The sequence below is a fragment of the Apteryx rowi genome, unplaced genomic scaffold (genome assembly GCF_003343035.1).
Source record: "Apteryx rowi isolate R43461 unplaced genomic scaffold, aptRow1 scaffold_154, whole genome shotgun sequence".
Lineage (NCBI taxonomy): Eukaryota > Metazoa > Chordata > Aves > Apterygiformes > Apterygidae > Apteryx > Apteryx rowi.
The window spans coordinates 687,063-709,871 of NW_020447797.1; the positions used below are offsets into that span (position 1 = coordinate 687,063).

General features: G+C 39.0%; 1 protein-coding gene across 1 annotated transcript in view; it reads right to left on the reverse strand.

Annotated features, from left to right (window-relative positions):
- Window positions 1-22,609, reverse strand: part of TANC2 (tetratricopeptide repeat, ankyrin repeat and coiled-coil containing 2) — a 204,442-nt gene extending 181,833 nt beyond the window's left edge. Inside the window, exon 1 of the mRNA XM_026059243.1 lies at window positions 22,543-22,609. Coding sequence (XP_025915028.1) covers window positions 22,543-22,609 — 67 coding nt within the window. The remainder of the gene's footprint in view (window positions 1-22,542) is intronic.
- Window positions 22,610-22,809: the final 200 nt, after the last annotated feature.

Below are 22,809 nucleotides of genomic sequence, written 5' to 3' on the forward strand. Positions count from 1 at the left end.
TTATAACAATAACTTCGTCCCATTAGTAACGCAGAATGGCATTCGGTTGCATTGTGGAGACATTTCAACAAAGTTGTTAACGGCGAGATTAATTACACAGAATTTTGAAGCCATTAGAAGAAGAGGCTGGAATAACATTAATATAACCCACTTAGCTGAGCGATCACTTAGCTTGTAACTCACTGCAGCTGAATGATCAAAAAAGAWGAAAAATCTGACACCTGCTGGAGCYGTGCRCGCTAGTACATGTACTTCACGCGTTCACCTCCAAACGTGAAAAGGTAATTTGTCTAATTGCCAGAGATCCTAGAGAAAGTAACCCCATTGCTTATCGCTTAAGATGCTTGAGACGACGTGGTCRGGGCCACGAGGTTCACAAAGTGCAAACCGCAGCGTTCGAAAAGAAACTTCTCCCTGCGCGAGTCTGTGTTTGCTTTTATTGCTGCAGTGCTTGGAAGCCTGAATTGAAATTAGGGCCCTACTGTGCTGGCAGCTTGTACGGAAATACGGTACGAAAAAACGCTCGTCGTGATGAATTTATTAGCTTCCGTCCTGCTCCTACGAGATACGCTGTCAGCATTACTTACGTGAACTTTGGAGACAAACACAGAGGTTTTTTCTTCCTGCACGTGCAGCTGGGCAGGTACACACACTTTTTGAGAAATTTGGATAGAATAAATCCTAAGAAAGCGGAGGCACCGGCAGCGCAGAGAGCTGTGCCTTCATCATCTCCCCCCCTCATCGTCACCAGAAAGCAGCAGGCACCTCTAAGCTAGGCTACGGGTCATCTCACCTATTTTCATGCAAGAAAAATGGCACCCTAATTTCTCTCCATTGGTAACAAGCCGCTATAACTATTTTGTCTAGAGGTTAAGATATACTTCAAACAGTATAGRAGCAAGACGAACTCTACCCTTTGCAATTTTTTCTTTTTTTTTTTCACGTGGGAAGACGATGGCATGACAAGATGAACACCTGTAGTCAGAAASTGTATTATTAGTAATACCTGGAAGTTATATTTCGCACTCATGAACTTAAAAGCACCTTCGCCATGCAGGTAAAATACAGACACCGAWGAGGAAACTGAGGCACACGAAGCTGAACGACTTTTGACATCGCGTTAGGGAAAAGCGAGAGGTAACACCAACATGCCCAGCGGTTCACGCAAACGAGCGTCCCGACGTTGTCGCTGGGGGCTTTCTCCTTGCAGACCCCCTCCGAGCTTTCTAAACAGTGGGCAGTTTAGCCCATAGTTACAATTTTCCAAATAAAAATGTTTCCAATTTATAAAACCTGTTGGACAGTCCTGTTTTCAGGGACTTAAGTGCAATAAGCATACGTAATTATGTTATCAAATAACTTCTTTGCAATACAAGTACATTCTCATCAAAACACAATGAAAAACATCAGCAAGTGATAAGCAGCTGAATTTTTAGGAGTTGTATCAACGTGTTAAATAGGATAAACTTATATAAACTCAGACTCTCTGGCCTCCATATTTTGGAGCAAAATAGCAGATGCTAAAGTGAGGCTTCACAGATGTGTTTCCAGCAAACTTAAGTGACGCCTGTGACGTTTGGAAGTCGTCTCGCCCCTTTCCCGCACCCCCAAGTCATTCATCCTAGTTACCGAGGGTTTGGAAAAAGCACGCAAACACTAGGTGCTCGGTCACAGCCGTTAGCTTTGATAGCAGTGACGCGTTTCGCTGAGGAAGGGTCTCCGGCCTCTCTGGAGCTGGCCCATAGACGCGTCCGGAGCGTTTTAGAGGCTACGCTTGCGACGCGGACACGCAGGAGCTGGCCTCCCGCTGAACCGAATGCCTTACGCGCCTGCTACAGCAGCCGGTGAGAAGGTGCAGAGCACTCATTTCAGGCATATCTGCTAATTAGCTTTGCCCATTAGATGTAGGGTCACTTATGTCAACATATTCTTGGCATATATTATTCAAGCAAGTTCTATTTGGTATTCCTTTGTCCACTATTATACGYGAGTCTCCCCATCAACGATAAAAGAAATTGCCTTTTTCATTAGAGCACCACCTCCTCCAGCCTTCCCTGCTTAGATGTTACCTTCACCCACCACTCACRCTCTCACAGGTCATTTATTACTACCCACCGGAGTATCCTTCTTTAAGCTTTGATTTCCTTTTAACTCAGCATGTATTGTGCATTGCCTCTTTGGTTTCAGACTAAAGGAAGGTTATAGGTAGCAGTAAAGAGAATGAAACAGCAAATTACCCATACCCGTTTCTGACTGAAAGATAATTTCTAGATTTCTGCTTCCCTGTGTACCAACTCAAGGTGATAATTGGTCTAAGTTAACAGCTCGTACGAGGGAAGACTCACTGCTTTGCCAGCACAAAGCTGTTCCAGTTCTCTTCGCCGAAGCGGAGATGAAAATTCCTGTTGAATATATTCTCTTACGATTTACCCCGTTTGAAATAAATTATATCTATGGAATTGCTGTACTATAAGTTAACAAGATACAACCAAGTTTTGGTTATCACTTGAACGGATTCTTCATTTTGTGGATTAAGCAGTTGGCTCGCCCACAAAACACCTTGACCACTGCRCAAAACTCCAAAGTTTATGACAAGGGTCCACTCTTACCGTTATTTAAAAGTGCCCCTACACTCTACACAAGCAAAACTGAGAACTGCTGAGCACATTTCTCTATACAGGAAAAGGTTTTAAATACATTCTTGGAGCCTAAACCTAAGTACCTTTTTATTATCCATGGTTTTACTTTTTATAGATCACTGTAAATAATAGAAAGGTGACCACATCTCATTTATAGCCATATCAGGGATTCTTTCATGTTCTTTTCACATCTACAAATCCCGTTCAATACGTGCTTTAAAGATCCCGTCCCCTCCTGCCATCTGCAAGACGGCTGGATCACTGCTCGCTGCACTAGCGGGAGCGTCGGAGACTTCTCTGCAAGCCTTCAGCAGAGCTCCTTGTTTGGAAATGGCAGGGCCACCACAAAAGCTCACCAAGCCACTGCTGTCGCTCAGGCACAGACATTCAATTCAGAAAGCAAGCTTCATCTTAACATCACCCTTTAAAAATTTCAGCCTTCACACGTCACTTCCAACTTGAAGCATTGATTTTCAAAATTAAATGGGAAACTAGACAACTGAATTGAGATTTTTACAGATCAAGCAGATATACAGAGATTTAATTACTACTAAAAATAATCACAGCGATCTGTCTCCTCATATATTTAACTATTAAGTACTTTACACCGTGGCAGTACAGGAACTTTTTCAAATCTCACTTTTATGGTAGTAATCTACCTTCTCTTTCCATCAGCTTTGCAGTTAATTTGAGCACAAGTCCCAAAGCTGGGGCCTACAGATTTGCTCGAGGGTTACGGAAATCTGGGGGTCTGGTATGAAGAAAGCAGTCGTGTCACATTATTTAGTCTTCACTTTATTTATATGCTATTAAATTACAGTAAAAGTCACCTTAGGCATTTTATGAGCATTCCCAGTATCACTTATCCACATAAGCAGCTGCTGAAGTTTTAATATCAATATTACATGTCAGGAAATAAAAGGGGTCTTTGAATGAGAACAAGCTGGCAGCAAACCATTCTTGGCAAAAGTTTCTTGGCTTCGGAATTCATCCCTGCTTTACAGCTGTAAACTGGTATCTTTGAGAATCACAACATTTTCTAGACTATAAAGGCTAAATTAGGAGATGCAGTTTTGAGTTTATTTTCAGAAAGGATGTTTGGCGGAATTTACGTCACCTGTGTCATGGAAATGGATCATTTTTGCAGGGATTTACCTGTTTGTTACCCTTCTTTTACACATATTTTACATTACTGCCCAACCAAAACCAAGCCCCACAGCACAAAGCACTCACTGATGAGAAAAACAGTTCCAGCCTGAACAACTTCCCACGTGACCGAACATTTATCCTACAAATAGAACACATGATAAGCACAAACAATGTGTAACATACTGAAATATTACTGACTAACACTGGAAAATGAGAGCATTGGAAATTTAAAGAGGGTTTTACTTTAGCTCAGAATACTGGACTGATATTTCATTAAAATGCATTAAAAATGTAAAGACTTTGGAGAATTCTGCAATGCTACTTTACTCCTGAGTTGGTTGCAACTTCACAAATATGCTAAATACTGTATGAGCAAGGGATGCAAAGTAGTTGGATCATACGGAGAAAAAAGGAAGGCAGCACTGTAAAAAGTAACTTTCATGTCAAGAATGTACTGGTTGCTTGATAATTATCAATTTTTTTTTTGTTGTTCATACCTAACAGGAAAAATTCATACACACATAAAATGAAGAGTGAGTTAGTACAGGTCCACAATGATGTTAATTACAATTCTTTTTACATTGCATTGCTTACAAACTGGCTTTCTGTAAATTTAAAGATTCAGATTTTGCCAGACACCTCCCGTTCGGAAATAAAAGGGAACCATTCTTCCCTCACCAACACTTATCACTAGGATCCAGCAAACAGACTTCAGAAGTCATTCCTAAACTTACCTGCAGATATAGGGGAAGTAAAACAAAAGGACAAAAGAAACCACTCTTGGTAAAGAAATGCTTAAATCCTTGATCAAATCCGCAGCTGAGATTTGCTGACATCTTTGACGGTACAGAGTATCTACGCAAGGAAGTTTATCCATTCACCAAAAGGGGCTTTTGCAGTCAGGGAAGGAAAAGGCAGGAGCTCTTTCCCAGTGCTCGTTCTTGCCCTACTGGCTAACCCGAACGGCCAAACCTCCCTCTCCACCGGCAGCAGTGTTTTATCCCCAGCATGTGGTGAAGCAAAGGCAACCGTGCCGACGGCAGCCCAAGCCACAAGGATACCTTGCGCACTGCCCAGTGAATCTCCTCGTCTCCTTCTCCCTGGCTTCAGGGCTCTCCAGAGCTCTTCCTTTCGCTTGGGATTAATAAGGCGCTCTGGCCCGAGCGATTACGTTATTCCTTCCCTCTGCTGTAGCAGCTGGGGGAAGGCCAGCAGCTTGGATTTCTTTCATGCGCAGTGTCCAATAGAGACACATTTGGAAAAAGCACCCCGTGATAAATCATTACAGTTGCCAAGTATAGTTACAAAATGCTAACAGACTTTGTCTTTGAAAGTAAAAAGAAAAAAGTTAACATTAACCTCTTGTGAACGATGAGGCTTGAGAATCTGTATGCAAAACACTTACCCGCTGACAAAACAACTGAGAAACAACTGTATAATAAATATGAATATATTACAATATGAATGTATTAAGGAGATATGTGGAAATCAGAAGAAACTTCTTTAAGTTTCTAGAATATACTTTTCTTCTTTTGTTATCCCACTGAATTTAAAAGGAGCTAGGTAGAAGACCGGATTTCAAATCAATCTAATCTAGGCATTTAAAAATGAAGCTAAGCACGTAATGGGACTTTCAAAAGCATCCAAGAAGTCTGCCTACTCCTCTTCATTCAATACTTAGGGATTTCTGAAAAACCTGACCAAAGTAAAGTTATAAATATCATTAAAAAAACTGGCCCACACAGAATTTATTTTTCACAATTAAAAAAGTGGCCCAATTAGTTTAGTAGTAAGACCTGAAAATCAATCTTTCAATTGAAGCTTGTCACACTGCGAACAAAACCACCATCCCAGTTTTGGTAAAACGTGGACTTATAAAATATTTTTTCTAAGTGCTTGCTATTAATTTTACTTATGTTCCCTGTCCATTGATTCCACAAGGATCAAAAACCTCCGAGTCAGTACATTACACTTCCCCGTAACTGCAACACTGGTAACTTTGAAAGTGCTGTGACACCCAGTGTTGGAAATACTTTTCTTAGGAAAAAGAAAGAAAATTACGAATACTGACTTCAATTAATAAGCAAATCATTATGGAAAGGCCTGTTTCACTGTCATTATGTACTCAGAAAACAGCCTGTTTCATGTGATTTTTGTCTTACTGTGCCCTAATTTTGTTGAAGTGCTTTCAGGTGCAACTACTACAGTTAACCCGATTCAGCTTTTCCCCAGCGCGATGCTGAACGCATAGGGACAGACAGAACGCTCCCTCCTGAGCTGCTCCAGGAAAGAAATTAAAGTTTCCCTTTTGCAGCTTTGTGTTTATTTTAAAGTGATGATCTGCTTTCCAGACTGCATCAAGGAAAGAGGTAAACTCTGTTAGTCCCTACAAAAAYCAACCAGCTGAGCACTATGTCTTCATTTAATAAGAGCGAAGAAGTGTCTTTGGCGAACGGGAAGAGCAAGAAGGTCTTGCTTTGTTCAGTCATCAGTAAGGGCAAGACAGAGAAGAGCTGGATATTCAGCTTATAGATGGTGAGCGCACTCTTACCCTTGCAGGTCAGCTTTTAGAGCAATGTTTCCTGGCTACGGGTCAAACCCCGCATGCATCGCTCCTCCCCAGTGCAGTTGCAGGCCAACAGAAAACCCACCATTTTTGCTAGCTACTTGAGCTGCAATTAAAAAAAATTTTCAGAAATAGTTAAATAGTTTTACTGTGGCTTATATCAGCTATTGTGCTAGAAGACAGACGTAACGTTTACACACTTAGAAGTCAACTTTTTCTAACATTTTAAAGCTTTCATCTATTAAAGGCTTTCTAGATTGATTTGATAACACAGTATCATTGTTAACTTTCAAACAAGTTTTGTGCATGTAACATACTCATTAAAAAAATATAAAGGTATTCTTGAGCTTGAATTTTTACATTAAAAAAAATGCAGAAACAACACAAAGAATACTTTCCGCAGCTTTTTATTCCTTTTAAAAGAACAATGTTGGCAACCCAGTGATCAGAATGAGAAATTTCACTGTGAACAACTTCAAGGAATACTTTCTCCCCCCTGCTTCAAGTAAGTGGATGACTCAGTCACTTAAAGCAGACAAGAACAACGGAGGAATAAAATCATTTTTTAAATGCCATATTAATCAAAATGCCATATTAAAATCAGTGAAAGAAAGTATTGTAATACAAGTTAAAAGCAGCGTACTCATTATAATATTAAATTCCTGTTATAATTGTTAGTTATTTATTATAACAAAATAAAATTCTAATCTAAATGAAGTAAATGCCTCTTTTTAGATCAACCTATTAGAATGAGATCATCTCTCATCTTTACTTCTGCTAAGAAGGATACATAAGATGCTCTAAGGTATAGGGCTGTAGACATGCCATCATACATCAGACCAAAGATCCGCTTCACCTGATTATCTTTTGTCCATCAGCAATTAGTAACTGAAGTCTCAGAGGAAAGTCAGTGGTTGGTAGCTATTCCTACGCATAACAAATGGTCTCATGCATCATTTTATCATAATTCACACAATAGAAAATGCTCATTTTCAAACCTGCTTGAATGACACAAAACAGTTGCTGCTAAAAATTGGGCATCTTGTTGAAGCTGCTTGTAAAATGATGTGCATTTGGGTGTTTTTATACACTAATGCCAGAAAAAAGAAAAACACAGTTACATGACACCTAGAATTCTAGTATGGGCAGGTTTCTATATTGATCACATCCTCAAAAGGAGAATGATGATATAAAAAGAAAAATAAATCTTACTGCATCAGTAAGACCTTGCAGCAATTTCCTAAACTATGCCATTTCAAAATGGAAGCATTAGCAAATATTATCCATGAGCTATCTAAGAACATCTCCCATGTTAAAAAAAAGAAGTCCTCATATACATGTTGAGAAAGTAGAAGTTTGTATGTATGCAACGGAAGTAGTCTTAATATTAAGAGGAGAAAATTCTAAAGAGTTGAAATTTTAAGATCAAACCTCTTCTAAAAGACAATTTTTTCTATCAGAAATGTTTGTAACTACTAGGCACTTATGCTTTCCTAAGGAAAAGAAAGAAAAGGAAGAATAGTAAAAGTGCAACCACAATATAAAAAAAAACATAATTATGACTTTATAGCCACTGATCCACTAACACTTTAAATGCAGCTACTTCATGCGTCAAATAGATGCTTGTATGAATGAAGTTAAGCAAATGGCTTTGCAAAAATGAGAAATCTTACATAAATAGTGCTGACTGACCTGGGAGCTGCAACGACCCCCTGCAAAGCTGCCTGAAAGTCCTGGAAAGATGCATGAGAAAGGAGCTAATTTTTAACCTTTACTGAATCCTATTTGATCATATTTGTATACATGCAATAGAATAATTTACTATAGCTCAGAAGGTTTTATATAAGCTGGACAATATTTAGTACACAAAAAATCTCAAAAACAAAAATATGAATCATACCTGGAACACAATTCTGGGATGGAGAGATAGAATTTTAACATCTGTCAGTGTTAAATAAACAACTGTGAGAGCCTATATCAACACTTCCATTGGACACGTCATATTGAATATAAATAAAATTTATCTTTAGGTACTGCATAAATTGTGACATTTAAAAATCCCACATATTTGGTGGAAATTTAGGTAAAGGTATGTTTAGACTACTGAAGATTAATAATACGAGGAGTGGGATGAAAACAGAACTGAATGACAGACATCCCAGGCCTCAGGGCTCAGCTTTCTGGAGACAGCACTAAAGAAAACCTCCGTCTTCAGAACATACCCACAGACCTGAAGAAGGAGCAAAGTTTGGACTCTGGTCATACTCCGAAGACTTAAAGCACACCAAGGATCAAACGACTGGGTACACACAGAAAAACAGCAGCGATTCAAGTGAAGCGGCTCGGTCATCTCTGCAACAGCACAGCCTAGCCAGACCTAAGCAGCATTATCCTAGCATTGAGTGAGAAGTTACTGCAGTGAGCGTACCWCTTGCAGCATCTAGCAAAATGATGTTTATCCAGGAAATAATTCATGGAGCAGGCTACGTCTCATTTTGCTCAGGAAGTACTCTTACAAGGCTGTATTAGGCAATATTCCCAGCAGCTATAGAAGTATCTGATATCCAAATAACGGGTATCACTGGGTATCACTTGGAGCACAGCATCAATAGGTCCATTTGATTCTTCCCTTATGACAGGTTATGAAACTGGAGACTGTTTCTTAATCATAATTATTGAAATTAAATTCAAAAAATAAGCAGTCCTGAAGTCCCAGAATTTCCTCACAATCGTCTGATGTATCATTTATAAAGCTGCTTAGAACTGATATCCCAATAGTGACTCTTTAAGGTCAGGGCAGAGGAGCATTTCGTGTCCTCTCAAGCTAGAAGTCCACCTTGGGACACAACTTCAGTCTGCCTCGCAGCCAAAGAGCACATTAATCTCTCCATTCAGAGCTCCCTCTGACATATAAAAAGTATTCTAATAATTCTTTCAGAGTAATAACGACAACTCTTCTGGCTGTCATCACAGTTCATCCATCTTCTTCTATATTTTTTGCAGCATATTTTGTAACTGGAAAGTCGAAAACTAACTTACATTGAAAGKGAAATTTAATAAAGTAACAACCTAATAATATCTTTCGGCATCCAGTTGCAGTCTCATCTTGACTTTTATCATCAAATTTAGGAGCTTAAACACAAATGAAATTATGAGATGAGAGGTTTATTTTGCATTCTGAGGTTTAACAATAGAACTGGGAATAAAGACTGTCTTTGCAATACTTGCTGGATCCCACACAGCAGTATTTTCTCCTTCCACACTATTCGATAATATTTAAAGGCTACCAAGAAGAGGAAGAACATTTTTCTCCCCACCTTTCCCCAACAAATATGATTGGAAAAAAAAAAACCCCAGCAACCTGTGGTACTCAATACCTGAGCCTGAAAGCTCTTTGGTAGCACATTTCCCAATAAATCTAGCTGTTCAAAAGAAGGAAAGGAGATGCTTTTTGGTGGCGATAGCCTCAAAGCTCACACAGTTCAACAAAGACATCATTAGGCATAAACACACTCAAATCAAAACCAAAACAAAAATGGCATAATTTGCAGGCATTTTATAACAGAAATCTTTAAGTCACATGACTTTTCTACATTATAGCATGCGTCACATGTTTTGCCATTCAAAGTTTCTACTTTATATTCCTCGTATTATCTACTCTACATAAAATATTACATATTGTCACTAAAATATTGCTTTCTGGTGTCACTGAACCTATTCCTACAGGTTCCCCTGAGAAAAGACACCGAAGCCTTTTTTTTTTTTTTTTAAATCAATCTCTTGACAACGTAGATTTTTGAAAAGCTAAAATTAGTACCAAAAATTGTGAAAAGCCGCCTTGAAAGCACACTTCCCGAAGAGCTGAATTCATGCCAAAGAGACGAATGCAGCTCACCTGCCCCCGTGACTCAGAGGCTSCCGCAGCAGGACTGCGCACTCGCACGTTATACAGATTTCTCCATTTCATCTATTCATTTATTGCTTGGAAAATCTAACTGAATTTGTGCCAAGCCACGTGACATGAAAGTTCACAAGCCAATTAATAAAGGAAATTACCTACTGCTTTCTGTGACTGACATCTATTAATCTGAACTCCTTGCAGGCAGAAGGTCGCCGCAAACAGAAACCGTGGTTTCAACATTCGAAAAGAACATAAACACAAAGCCTGAGATTTAGCTTGAACTTTTCCCTATTATATTTCTAATTATTTTTCCTGCACATGAAGATTTTTGCTTATTTTTGCTCCCCATCAAGATCTGGCTACAAGAAAATAGGCATTATATAGTCAAAGTTAAAATGACAGAAATGCTAAACTTGCATGTGGATTTTAACATAATCATATTTGTTTATTCAGAAACATATACTTAATCACAATTTCCAGAATTGTGAAAACACATTTACTCTTAGCTTGTACACAAACTGAACCCCCCCTTTTATTTATTTTTATTATTATTTTATATATATATATTTTTTTACAGATTATATTTTTAATTTTTTTTTTAAATTATGCTTTTGAGTTAAGGAACCAAAGTTTGTCTTCCCCAGTAAGAACTGGAGCTGGGCTTATTCTAATATAGAAAGCCAAAGATCAGGCATTAGCCATTACAGTGTTTTCTTACTGATTTTACAGATGAAATAATTGAATTCACAGCTATTAAACCTTTGTTCTTAATTGACTTATTCGGAATTTTTAAACTATTACAGATAGGCCAATTATTAAGTTTCCTTAGATATCCTGGACAAATCCCTCTGATTGTGGTATTTTCTTTTGAAGCAAGAATACCTATTACTTTGGAATTGTATATCAGAACACTATCAGTTTAGGAGGACCATGTCATTTGACATGGAAAATGGAGTTTTACCTCCTTTGCACATCAGCATCATTTATTTTTGCACAGCCTTTGCTACCTGACTTGTCAGAAAACTTCTACTCCCTCTGCTGGTTCACCCAGGGTAAAACAGTTGTAAATGGTGATTACATACCGACTAGCTATGCAAATAGCAGCAGGAAACCCCCCGATCTGCCCCAAAATTACACAGTATAAACACATTTTTATGCTGTCCCCCTTACACAACTGTGTCACAACAATCTGAATGTAATGATATACTAGCATATCTCCTTCCCCAGCCCAAAAAATTCTGGTAGATTTAATACCAGAACCAATGCTTCTGATTTACTCAGCACCTCTTCAGTATTTCCTTTTCAAGTTCAGCGTGTTGACTCACCCAGCAGACTGTATGCAGCGAGGCAGTTCTGAAACAGTTATTAAGCACTGTGAGCTCTTCTTCAGGATTTATCATCTTATCCAAATGTTTTACAAAAACGGATTGTTCATTCAGAAGAGCGAGGGAAGAGATATTATCTCCATTTTACAAATGGAAATCCAAGGTACACAAATTACAGTAAGTATTTCTAGCGATATTTGGCACTCAAAATATTTAAAAGACAGTGTGTGAGATCACTGACCGTTCTTTGCTATTTCTTACGCTCAGGCATTGCTTTATCTCAGTCTTCTCCTACTGATACGCTTCTACTTCTGTGCATGTAACTAAATACCTGTTCGGAAATGGACGGGAACCTGACACCACGCTTCTTTGGGAACACCTAGCCAAAAAGAGTACGGAATGATTCCTGCTCACTATATATCACTTCAGTTCAAGAAACAGTTAGGCATTTTCTGTGAAGTTATTCCAATCAAAGAAACAAAGAAACCCACCCCAGAATAACCATGGTACTTGCAAACTAACCATGTTAGTGACCTCCTCTGGACCCTCGCCAGATTGTCATTAATTCTCTTCTACAGATGGGCCACAGCTGGATGCGGTATYCCAGATGTGGCCTCAAAAGTACCAAGAAGAGGAGAATAATCACTCCCCTCGATCTGCTGGCTACACTCTTGCTAAGGCGGCCCTATATCTGGTTAGTCTTCAGTGCCCCAAGGATGCAGTGCTGAATCATGTTCAACTTGTCCCACAGGCTCCTTTCTGCAGAGCCGCTTGCTATCCAGCCCATCCCTTGGCCTCTCCTTAGTCTCTCCCCTGAGCATGACTTAGCATTTGTCCTTGCTGAAAACCGTAAAGTTCCTCCAGGTTGTTGAGGTCCCTCTGAACAGCAGTCCTGCCCTCCAGGATATCAGCTGCTGCCTCCAATACAGCGTCATCCACACACTTGATGAGGCTGCACCCCATCCTGTTGCCCAGGTCGTTGCTCAAGATGTTAAACTGTGCTGATCCCAGCGTTGACCCTTGAGGAACGCTGCTCGTAACTGATCAGTGGTTAGACTTTGAACCCTTGATTTTTCCCCCGCGAGCCTGACAGTCCAGCCAGCTTTTCCCTCACTTTGCAGTCCTCCCATCCAGCCCATAYCCCCTCCACTTGGCCGTAAGGACGCTACGGCAGACTGTGCCAAAAGCCTTGCTGAAGTCAAGGTAAACTGCATCCACTGCTCTCTGCTCATCTGCAGAGCGAGTCATTTCATCTCAGAAGGCAATCAGGCTGGTCAAGCACAGTTTGTGCTTGATAAAGCTGTGCTGGCTTTTCCCAATGACCTTTTTGTCTTTCATGCCTGGAAATGCTTTTCAGGAGAACTTGCTCCACAATTTTTCCGGGGACTGAGGCGAAGATGCYCATCCTGTATTTCCCCAGGCTCTCCTCATTTCCCTTATACAGCATAAGGCTTGCCTTTTCCCCGTCACTGAGAACCTCCTTATGCTTCTTGGCATCTGTTTTCCAACCTCTTACATTCTCCGTTGAAGATGCTGTAAGACCAGAAGCGAGCTCTCAAAGTCATCTGGAGAACGAGAGGGGAGCTCCAATTCCTAACAGCTTTATTACCTCTTTCATACAACAGCTTATTGACGCTGATATTCTTTGCAGGAAGAGGTTGTTCCTTTGGGTCTGTAATCAGTACAGTAAAATGCAAATGCGCATCTCCAGTTTCAAAGTTCTTTACAGGTTTCTTATTAGCAATTACCAATACGGTAAAAAACACAGCTGTGTACTTTAAGCAGAATTCAGCTGTTAGTCAACAGGGATTAAAGCAGCTCAATTACACAACCGAACAGTTTGGTTTTTGGAAGTACCTTGTTCTCCAAAAAGGTTCTTCAAGGAAATTTTAAAATTCTTTCTAAAAGTTCTTACAACATTCGCTGTGCAGTTCCTTCAAAACTGTTGCTAAATGCAGCAGAAACAAACACTACATAATGTGAAAAAGATACTCCTAACATCATGCTTCCCTCTTTTCACCCAAGCTTCCTGCCTTCCTTCCTTCCCAAGTAAGCACCACCACTAGCTTACACAGCCATACTCAGAGACCTGGACATGTGTCATTAGCACCCCTCCTTTTCTCTTCCTGCTTATTACTACAAGAAACCAAAGTTTACACACAAGCCCAGTGAACTCCACGTGCTCCAGTTAAATACTGCTTTCTGCCAGTACAACACTCAATGGAAAGTATTATATACAGTCAAAGCCAGGTAATTGTTACTGTAGTTTCTGACAGCCCCACACCAAGCGTGCACATGGAAGGCTTTCAAATAAGTTGAGAAGCAGTCAGTGAGGAAAGCYGGATGGTCGTATAATATTAGTGGAGCAGACGACCGCCTAAGGGCTGAGCTCTGAAGGGGAAACAGCACAACGTGCAAACATTTCCACTCCCTCACCCCTTTAACTGCAAAAATCGATTGCTTTGTTTGCAGGATGGATGCCCCACATAGGGGAGCAGCTTCAAAAGCCTTTTTCTTTTCCCTAGAAGGAACTCACCGGAGGCGAAGAGCCGAGAACACCACGCAAGGATTGCGGATTGAAAGACGGTTGCCATAAWGGAAACGGCATTGAAAGCAGAGCACGAAGCCAAACCAGCCCCTGCTATTAGATGGGACGTCGGTGAATTAATGTTAGCAATCAGAGCTGTAGAATCGCTAATGAAGGGAAAGATTTGAGCAAGATTGGAGCTGATATAGAAGAACTTGAGAATGGGCTCACTGACCTAGAGATAAATCTTGGATGAAAACCAGCAAATAGGAATATATCTGAAAAACAAAATGTGGATGACTGAAAAACGGAGGACTTGTAGATAACAGTGATGCATATCAAAAATGGGGAAAACAACAAAAGAAAAAGAATTTGCTCCCAGCAGCTATAACAGACACGGTCCTGTCAGATACTTAGAGCGTGCCTTCCTCTCTTTTTTTAAAAACTATGTGAAATAAATACAGCAATCAGCATAGATGAAATGTATCAAGCTTTTTCCCTCCCTCCCACCAAATACGTATATGCACTACAACTTTACCCCATTGAACAAATGGGGCAGAGGCTGAAGACTTTTTTCCTTCCATTTTTATATTGATTTTTATTTCAGGGAGGAAACAAAATGAACATTAAGCTCTGTTGCAGGCACCTTTAATGAGAAGGCAGGAACTAAGAACAGACTGTGCCAGTATCAAAACACCAAATATACCCTATTGAAAGGGCCAGCCTTTTAAACACATCTTTACATATCAAAGAGAGAAGTACATCATAAAGAAGAAAAAAAAGGAAGCAAAATCCTCCAAAATTTAAACCTCATAAAAAGAGCCCAAAACACAGCATTTCAAAAAAGATAGGGAGATACTACTCTAGCATAAAAATCCAACGTTACTAAACACTTCACTCTTCCCATTGTCCCCATAGCCTCCCCCCCAAAAAACAGCCAAAAAATAAGGAAGATTGAGAAGGAAAACCACAAGATTATGAGTATTCAAGAAGATCTGGCAGAATTAAAAAAGCAGAAACATTTCAGAGAACAGAGATAAAGCAGTARAATGTAGTAATCCGAGGGACTCATATATTGAGAAAAACGGGGGAAAGAAAAGGCAGCTTCTATGGCTGAAAACCAAGGGCAAAGAAAAAAGGGGGGTTATAAATGTAACCCAACAGGAGAACTTAACAGAGAAGAGCTGGGTCACAGAGGAAGGCTTGAAACACGGCTCCAGGAAACTTTACTTACACAAATGGTTTAAGAACACAGTGCAGCACCATGAGACGACAATCATGGGAGCAAGGAATAAACATCCTCCTCTGGAAAAAGACTAGCATTTACGTCTGTATTCGAGGAAAGCAAAAATGGTGAAGAATAAAGCAACAAGCCAAATCTCAAGAAGGTGGGAAAAGCCACGAAGGGGATGGGGGACTAAGACTGACTGAATGGTGCTGCTGTTAATGAACTCACTTTTGGAGCTGCAGAAACACAAGAGGTGGGTGAAAATATTCACCGCCCGTTACTCATAACAGGATGAAGGCCGTCTTCGGCAATACACTTGTTGTTACAGCTGGCGATGTTCAGGTTTGGGAAAATATTGGCAAGGCTTAGAGACTGACAGAGCTGGCTCATCCCCCCTTGCCCTCCCCCAAAAGCATAAAAAGATACAGCTTGATAAACTCTAGTGACAGGGTTGAGTCAGTTAAGAAGAAAATTATAAACACAGTAAAGGGTTGGAGAGACCTCTCAAAAGAAAGATGGATTTATGAGCAATAAAGCAAGTTTGACTAATATTTGTATTGCTGTAAAAAAAAAAAAGTATCTGTGGACCAGAAGTAAAGAAATATATCTAAGAAGAATATGGGCTCCAGTTGCTAAAATTCTCCCTAGGATAGCTGTGCAGGAAAGAAGCAGCAACTTCATTTGCCAAATGTCTTTTATTCATCTGAGAAGAGACTGATGCGTGAAAAAGACATACATTCTGACCACGTATATGTTCCTTATGAAGGAGGATATATGTATACACACACACACCCCTTCCTGACACACATTCCTTATTAGGAAGAAATACCTTAAATTACATAAATTAAAACACTGGCTGTACTATGAGCTTCCAGGAAAGTTCAGTTCATTCTCAGTAGATTCAAGATTTCCCTCAAGTGAGTGGCAATGGATTGGTCAACATATGCGAGACTTGTTTAAAAATTTATGAAAAACTACCCACCTTGTTAGAATAMAATGGTCCGAATTATATTTGGATGGAGTACCTTGAACATGTGGATGCACTCACTATTCACTACCACAGTATATACTGCAAGTCTGATATGTCTTCTAGTACCTCACTTTTAATACCTTGGTAAATTAACTTGTCTTAATGTCTATGGGACTCATCACCTGGATCTGATCACTCAGCAATTTCATTCAGAAACAAAATCCAAACAGTATTTGTCACCCTCTGAAGTTCTTTATGGATAAAAGCCATGCTTGGATGTCCAAAAGAGAAAGAGATCAGACAGATAAGAAACCGCATGGGGTTCTGGCAAAGCAGTGATGAGAACTTCATAGAAAAGCCTTTCATCTTAGAAAGACACAAATCAAAAGAAAAGAGCATTTGACAGGGGCTCTTTTAGTCCCGGAATTAAAATATAAACTGGCAGGTTCCAAAAAGCCTTATAAATACAGTTAGAAGTAATTGGCTCTCCTGTGAATGAAGAAAGCARAACAGGTTTTAAAAAGCTTAAAAAAAAAATATTAGGAAAAATATTAGGAAAAATAGACTGGTTCCTAGCTAGAAAGCTCATGGAAAACAATTGTGTGCCTTACATCGATTAAGGACAAGATATAACTCCTAACTAACTCGGAAGAAAAAGCAGAGCTGTGGGGCAACTTTATGAAGGATTACATACCTCTGGTGAATTTAACTTGCAAAAAAGACGAGTACTTTAAGGATCTATCACAGCCGCCATCAGAAATAAAAGGCACAAATTCTTGGACTGCCACCTCACAAAGAGGATAAAAACATGAAAACAAATAAAACAAACCTGTTTACAGCTGAATTTTACAAGGTTCTAATGGGAAATCTAACTCTTATAGTAGCAGTAATTTAATGCAATAACATAAGAAGGAAATAGTCCATCTTCTTGGAAAAGAAATGAGGATAATCAAAACTGGTGGAAAGACTGGATCTATCACATAGGCCTATTTCACTAATAAAATACTGGAGTATAACCCTGCAGAAGCTTCACTTAGAAGGAATAAGAGGATGGAACAGAGCACCGTTCTTTCACACTTTATTCTTTAAAAACAATCATATTCTAAATATGTAAATTTGGCCCTGGATACAAACGTACAAGTCAGAAATCTTACATGCCCGTGTATCTTCAAAAATTAATTTAGAATATAAAAGTAATATTTAACAATACTCTGATCAAATTCCAGCTTTGAGAACACTGGTGCCTGGTAGCTTTGTGGAAGATCAGTTTATGGCAGAAGAAAATCTATTCAAATCAAAATACTGTTGTGTTCATAATGCATCCTCAAGGCATCACCATAAAATATCTTCAGTGCCCCGTTTTATTGCAAGAGAATTTTTGTTAAGACAAGAGATTGACTATGTGCACAAACGCACAGGCACAGAGCTGTACCGCATGCGGTACTCTGTCATGAAATCCTATCAGTACTGTTTTGAAAACACACACAGAAAAAATTAACCACGGAAGATTACGCTATCCGATGCTGCAGTACAAATTCATTTATTTTAATGGGCATTACTGCATGTAACTGTACATTCATATGCATGTAATTGGTATTCTTCTTTCATAAATATTTTAATTTATGCATCCAGGAACCACAATACCATAAAGAGTAACAAAAAAAAGCAGCTGAGTCAAAATAAATTTTAACCACAGCTCTTCAGAGAAATTGCTCAGCACTTTCTGAAAGAGGAATAGTAAGAAGGCGTTTTAATGTTACCACTGCTAGTGTATTTTTAATCAGGAAGAATTATCAAAACCACATCACAGCATACAGAGATTGTTAGCTTGACTTTATTGACCTYGTTTGCTAACTACACTGCTGCAAACGAAGGAAACTGCAGAGAAGAGTAATTTCAAAGACCAGCGCGTTCACTTAGATTCCACAAGAAAAAAAGCCACAATACCTTTAACCCTGCTTCCAAGATTTACTCCCGAACTGAAATGCAAAATGACTGGAGTGTAGGAAACCTAAGAGAGAGGCATTGCAATTTTATCAAAATCAACAACAAAAAACCCCCCACACCGGAGACACCAGAGTGGGCTGCCGCCTACCTATGTAATTTAGGATCATTATATGGAAAGCGAATCAAGAGTAGACCTGAAACCCCCAATAGATTACTTTCCTAACACAGAAGTTATGGCTTTGAGCTTGCTCCAAACTCACAGATATGGGTGTAGCCCCACGTTACAGTTTCTCTGCCACCAGACCTTGCTCAGGAGACACTGTCCCCGGCAGCCCGTTCGTCCTCCCCTTTCCCTGCCCTCCAGACCACTCTTCCCCTCCGGCGCAGTTACGCTGATCACACAGCTTCTGAGGCCACCGGGAAAATCGGATCCCCAAAATGATCAGGCAAGCTCCATTCCCAGCGTCTAACTTCTATTTTGCAGTTTAATTCAGCATGTTAATGATAGTATGATAAATGTAGATTAGACACCTAATTTAAAGCACTTCGCCGGGGGGAAAAAAAAAATCCAGAACTCCTAGCTTTCCACCTAAAATACCATACACAGAGTCATAACACTGCAGGCCTGGAAAGGCAAACTGATATAGGTGACTAATTTAAAGTATGCACTTACCATATGAAAAGGTTGTAAAGAACAGAATAAATCAGCCCTAGCTGCTTCCCCAGGGCAGGGGTGGCAGGACTCCTCACATCCCTTTCTTGGGACTTGCAAGGGAGGATGAAGAGAAAGAGAGGGTGGAAGTTTAGAATAAGCAAAGTCAACGAATAAGATGAAAAATATCAAGCAGGGGTGTTTAGACCAGTGCAAAAGGACTGTTCTTTCGCTGCCAATGATCCTCACTGCCAGGTTAAAGTCCTAAAAAGTGAGCCAGTTACATTTGCTCACTTAAATATTCCTGATGTTTCCTCTATTAAATTATCACAAGTCCAAGGAATGAAACTGGAATAAYTAAAAAGAGCTTTTGGGAATACTCAATATTCTCAAATACCTTAATTTTGTCTTTCAAATAGTATCCTCCAAATATTCTCAAATTTTGGGACGTATTATAATAGAAAAGGGAAATTAACTACCAAAGCTAAGTATTGCAAGAAAAACCTAAATTCACATTCCACAATTCTGTGAAATGCCCTCTCAAACAAGCGTACAATTTTCTGGCTCTAGATTTATGAGGAAGTTAAAGGGATACCAACTGATTTTATTTTTAGAATTGAGAGGTAATAGTACAGAATAGACAGAAATACCCAAACTCTAGGAACGGCTGTTAAGATCATACCTGTATCATTTCAACATGTCCACCTCAGTTGGTGAAGATGTTCTAGTCGTCTTACAATAGAGCAGTAATGATAGAAGAAAAAGGAGCAATTGCAATGATTTATATAAGCTTTAAACTTAAGAAGCTGTTGATTACTATTATTAGGATTATTTATGCAGGGCAACAAAAAGCTTCATTGCATAACTAAGATTTTTACTAGAGTTAAAGATATCAGACAGAAGCATATGGCAGTATATATTACACACAGAAGTGTATAGCCATATCACATCTTGATATTTCAGAACTGAAATGAAGAGAGATGAACAGAAAGGAATAGTAGGGACAGATAACAGAACATGTGACAAAGATATGACTTTGCCACGATTAAAAATSGTCTACTGTTTTTCAAAGGTTGTGCCATCAGGACAGGATCTGTACTTTCCTTGGCTTTAAGTTATAAATAYGATACTCTCTGAATGTGATAGGAAGTCGCAAGAGGACAGAGGTGTTTGCTAGCGGGTCTTTCCAAAACCTACACGTCTCTCTTCAYGCAGGTACCTTCCTCAGAAGAGCCACGCTTGCAACAAAAGCCTGAAGCAGTCGATAAAAAAAGAAAATCCACAGTGTCACGAAACCAATGAATGACAACCAGCAGCTCAGGCCCCAGGTACCGAGGGACCTGTTGTGAAATCGATGTTTCTCCACAGTCAAAGATACATACTGATTACTACAGTTAATGCAGTGAGGCAGCACTACTTCAACTTCTCATGATAAAATGCCTTGAGAATCAACCGACACAACCAGGGACTCACCAGAAACCAGATTCTAAACAGATTATTCACGTCTAAAAACTGAAATGGCAAAGTTAGCCCTGCTATCAGGCACCGTAAGAACACAGTGAAGCGTTACTGCTTAAAAACACAATTCCCCTTCCCCAAATAAAACTTGGGGTAATAAGATATTAAAGGAAATGCATATTCATTTGTTTCAACCAAAGGGAAATAGCCCTGTTTTTTTCCATTGCATTTATCACCCTTGTATCTTTGCACAGTCACTTGTGGTTTCCCATGAATGTACACATGCACTTTTTACATACACACACGAGCACAAATAAACAATAGGTCCCAATATATCCAAAATGCGCTGCCAGATGGCTTCAAAAAGAAAAAATAAGAGATTGACTTAAAAGCTCTTACACTGCCAGCACTCCATTTTTGGACATAACTATGAAAGCTGGAAGTATTTTTAAAGCTTAACAACATTCTTGCAACGTTTTGCTTCACAACTAGAATCTCATCTAGCCTTCTTGCATCAGACAGGCTTAGATAGATGAACCAACGCTAACTTCAGATGGTGGAAGAAGGAGTCAGAAGTACTGACTGAATTTGGGGATTTTTTTTTTTTTTTCCTTCAATCCCATCTCTTTCCAACCCTCCTTCCGCTTTCCCCTTCTCCCCCCCCAGAAAAGGGCAGGCTGTAAATCCAGGCCTTTTCTAGGTAGTTTTTTTTCCAATTAACTTAGTTACATTTCTCTCAGTGGAACAAAGATATGCATCAATATTAGATACTGCCTGCCTCAAGGATACCTCATTCTAACCAACCCATATCGTTACTGTCCTGGGGAGTGTGTGTTTTTCTTTTACATTTAATGACTGTGAATCTCCAGATATCAAGTCACCCAATTTCCTGAAGATATTCAGAGATAAATATACAAACAGCACTGTAAAGTATAAAAACATGCAATACTAATATTTTTACGACACCATCCAATGAATGATATTAAAAGGAACAAAAGGGTTGTGAAATGAAGAACGCACACTATTCACTCAGAACCTTAAAAAGCATGGGAATAGAAATTTCTGGGGTACTATCCTGCAATCCGTGTCCATCCATGTTATCTTATACATGCTGATGACAATACCACTATGGTCCTCACGAGTTCTGCCTCCATGTCTAAAAGAACTTTTGACTAACACTCCTACAATTTCAAATCTTCATTCTAAAGCAAAGCTTAAGCATCAACCCCAGCAACGATTAGGCAAAATGATTTCCCAAACTGCACTGAGATTTTGGAAGTTAGATATGTCCACTGACAGAAATAGAAAAATACAAAGTTATTTTCAAGATTTTTGAGAGTGTTGAATGAAGTTGCATTATGTAATACTCCCAGAATGTTTTGAAAATGGAAATTAAAATGTTTTGACTGTGCTCTATAAAATACTGTATACTATACAATATTCTCTATATGAGTAAGGCCAATAAGTATCACCGTAGCATCTCAAACTTCATTACTGTAACGTCACTAAACTTATCATAGAAGTAAAGTTTAACACAAATGCGAAACTAAAAATTTTGCAGTAGCCTCAATCTTTTTGCTATTACGACTCCATTATATTGTCTAACTATTTGAAAACTTCAGAATTTTATAAACAAAATATATTTGCTATTGTTTWACTTAAAGTGGTGATTACCCAAGGCTAGTTATTAGTCCAGATTTCACCTATACAACACTACCACCTTTTATGGGATTATATTATACTTTTTTWAAAAAAATAATTGCTAATGTTATCACAGATTTTGTCTGTATTGTGGAAGATTCACTGGCACATGGTATCACATTCATTTTTGAAGAAAACTTAATTTTTAAGCTTCTTGATTTCCATGATTGAAACATGAACCTTGATGTTAATTTACTGCAGGATTGCATACAGCTATTATTCGTTTTTCTCTGCATCTTATCTCCCTAGTAAAACTAAATTCTGCGGTCTATATGTAGGGTGGKTTTTTTTTAATATTAAATCACAATGCAATATTACAATGCCATATGATGATGTTTTGAGTCTACAGGATCATCAGCTGAGTATATGTACTAATTAAAAAGAAAAAAGACTCAGTAAGACCAAAACAGCAGACATAAAAGGCATACTTTTAAAAATTGTAAATAAAACGTATGCATAAGGTATTGGCATTTACTTACCACTGGACCTGTTTTTGCGGTTTGACTTCCCTCCTGTAAGAAGCATCTTGAGACTGTTTCGAAACATGGCGATCCCGTTCCACTTTGTGTATTCCCAAAACTGTGTAAAACAAAAACAATGCCTATAAAATCTGCCATTTTCTTTGTTTTCATTCATCCAGACTATTTCCAGGACAACACAATTTCTTCAGCACTGCTAACAAAACCTATTTTGTCGAATGCTTTGACCACTTATTATCCAATAATAATGGATCTGAAGAACAACAA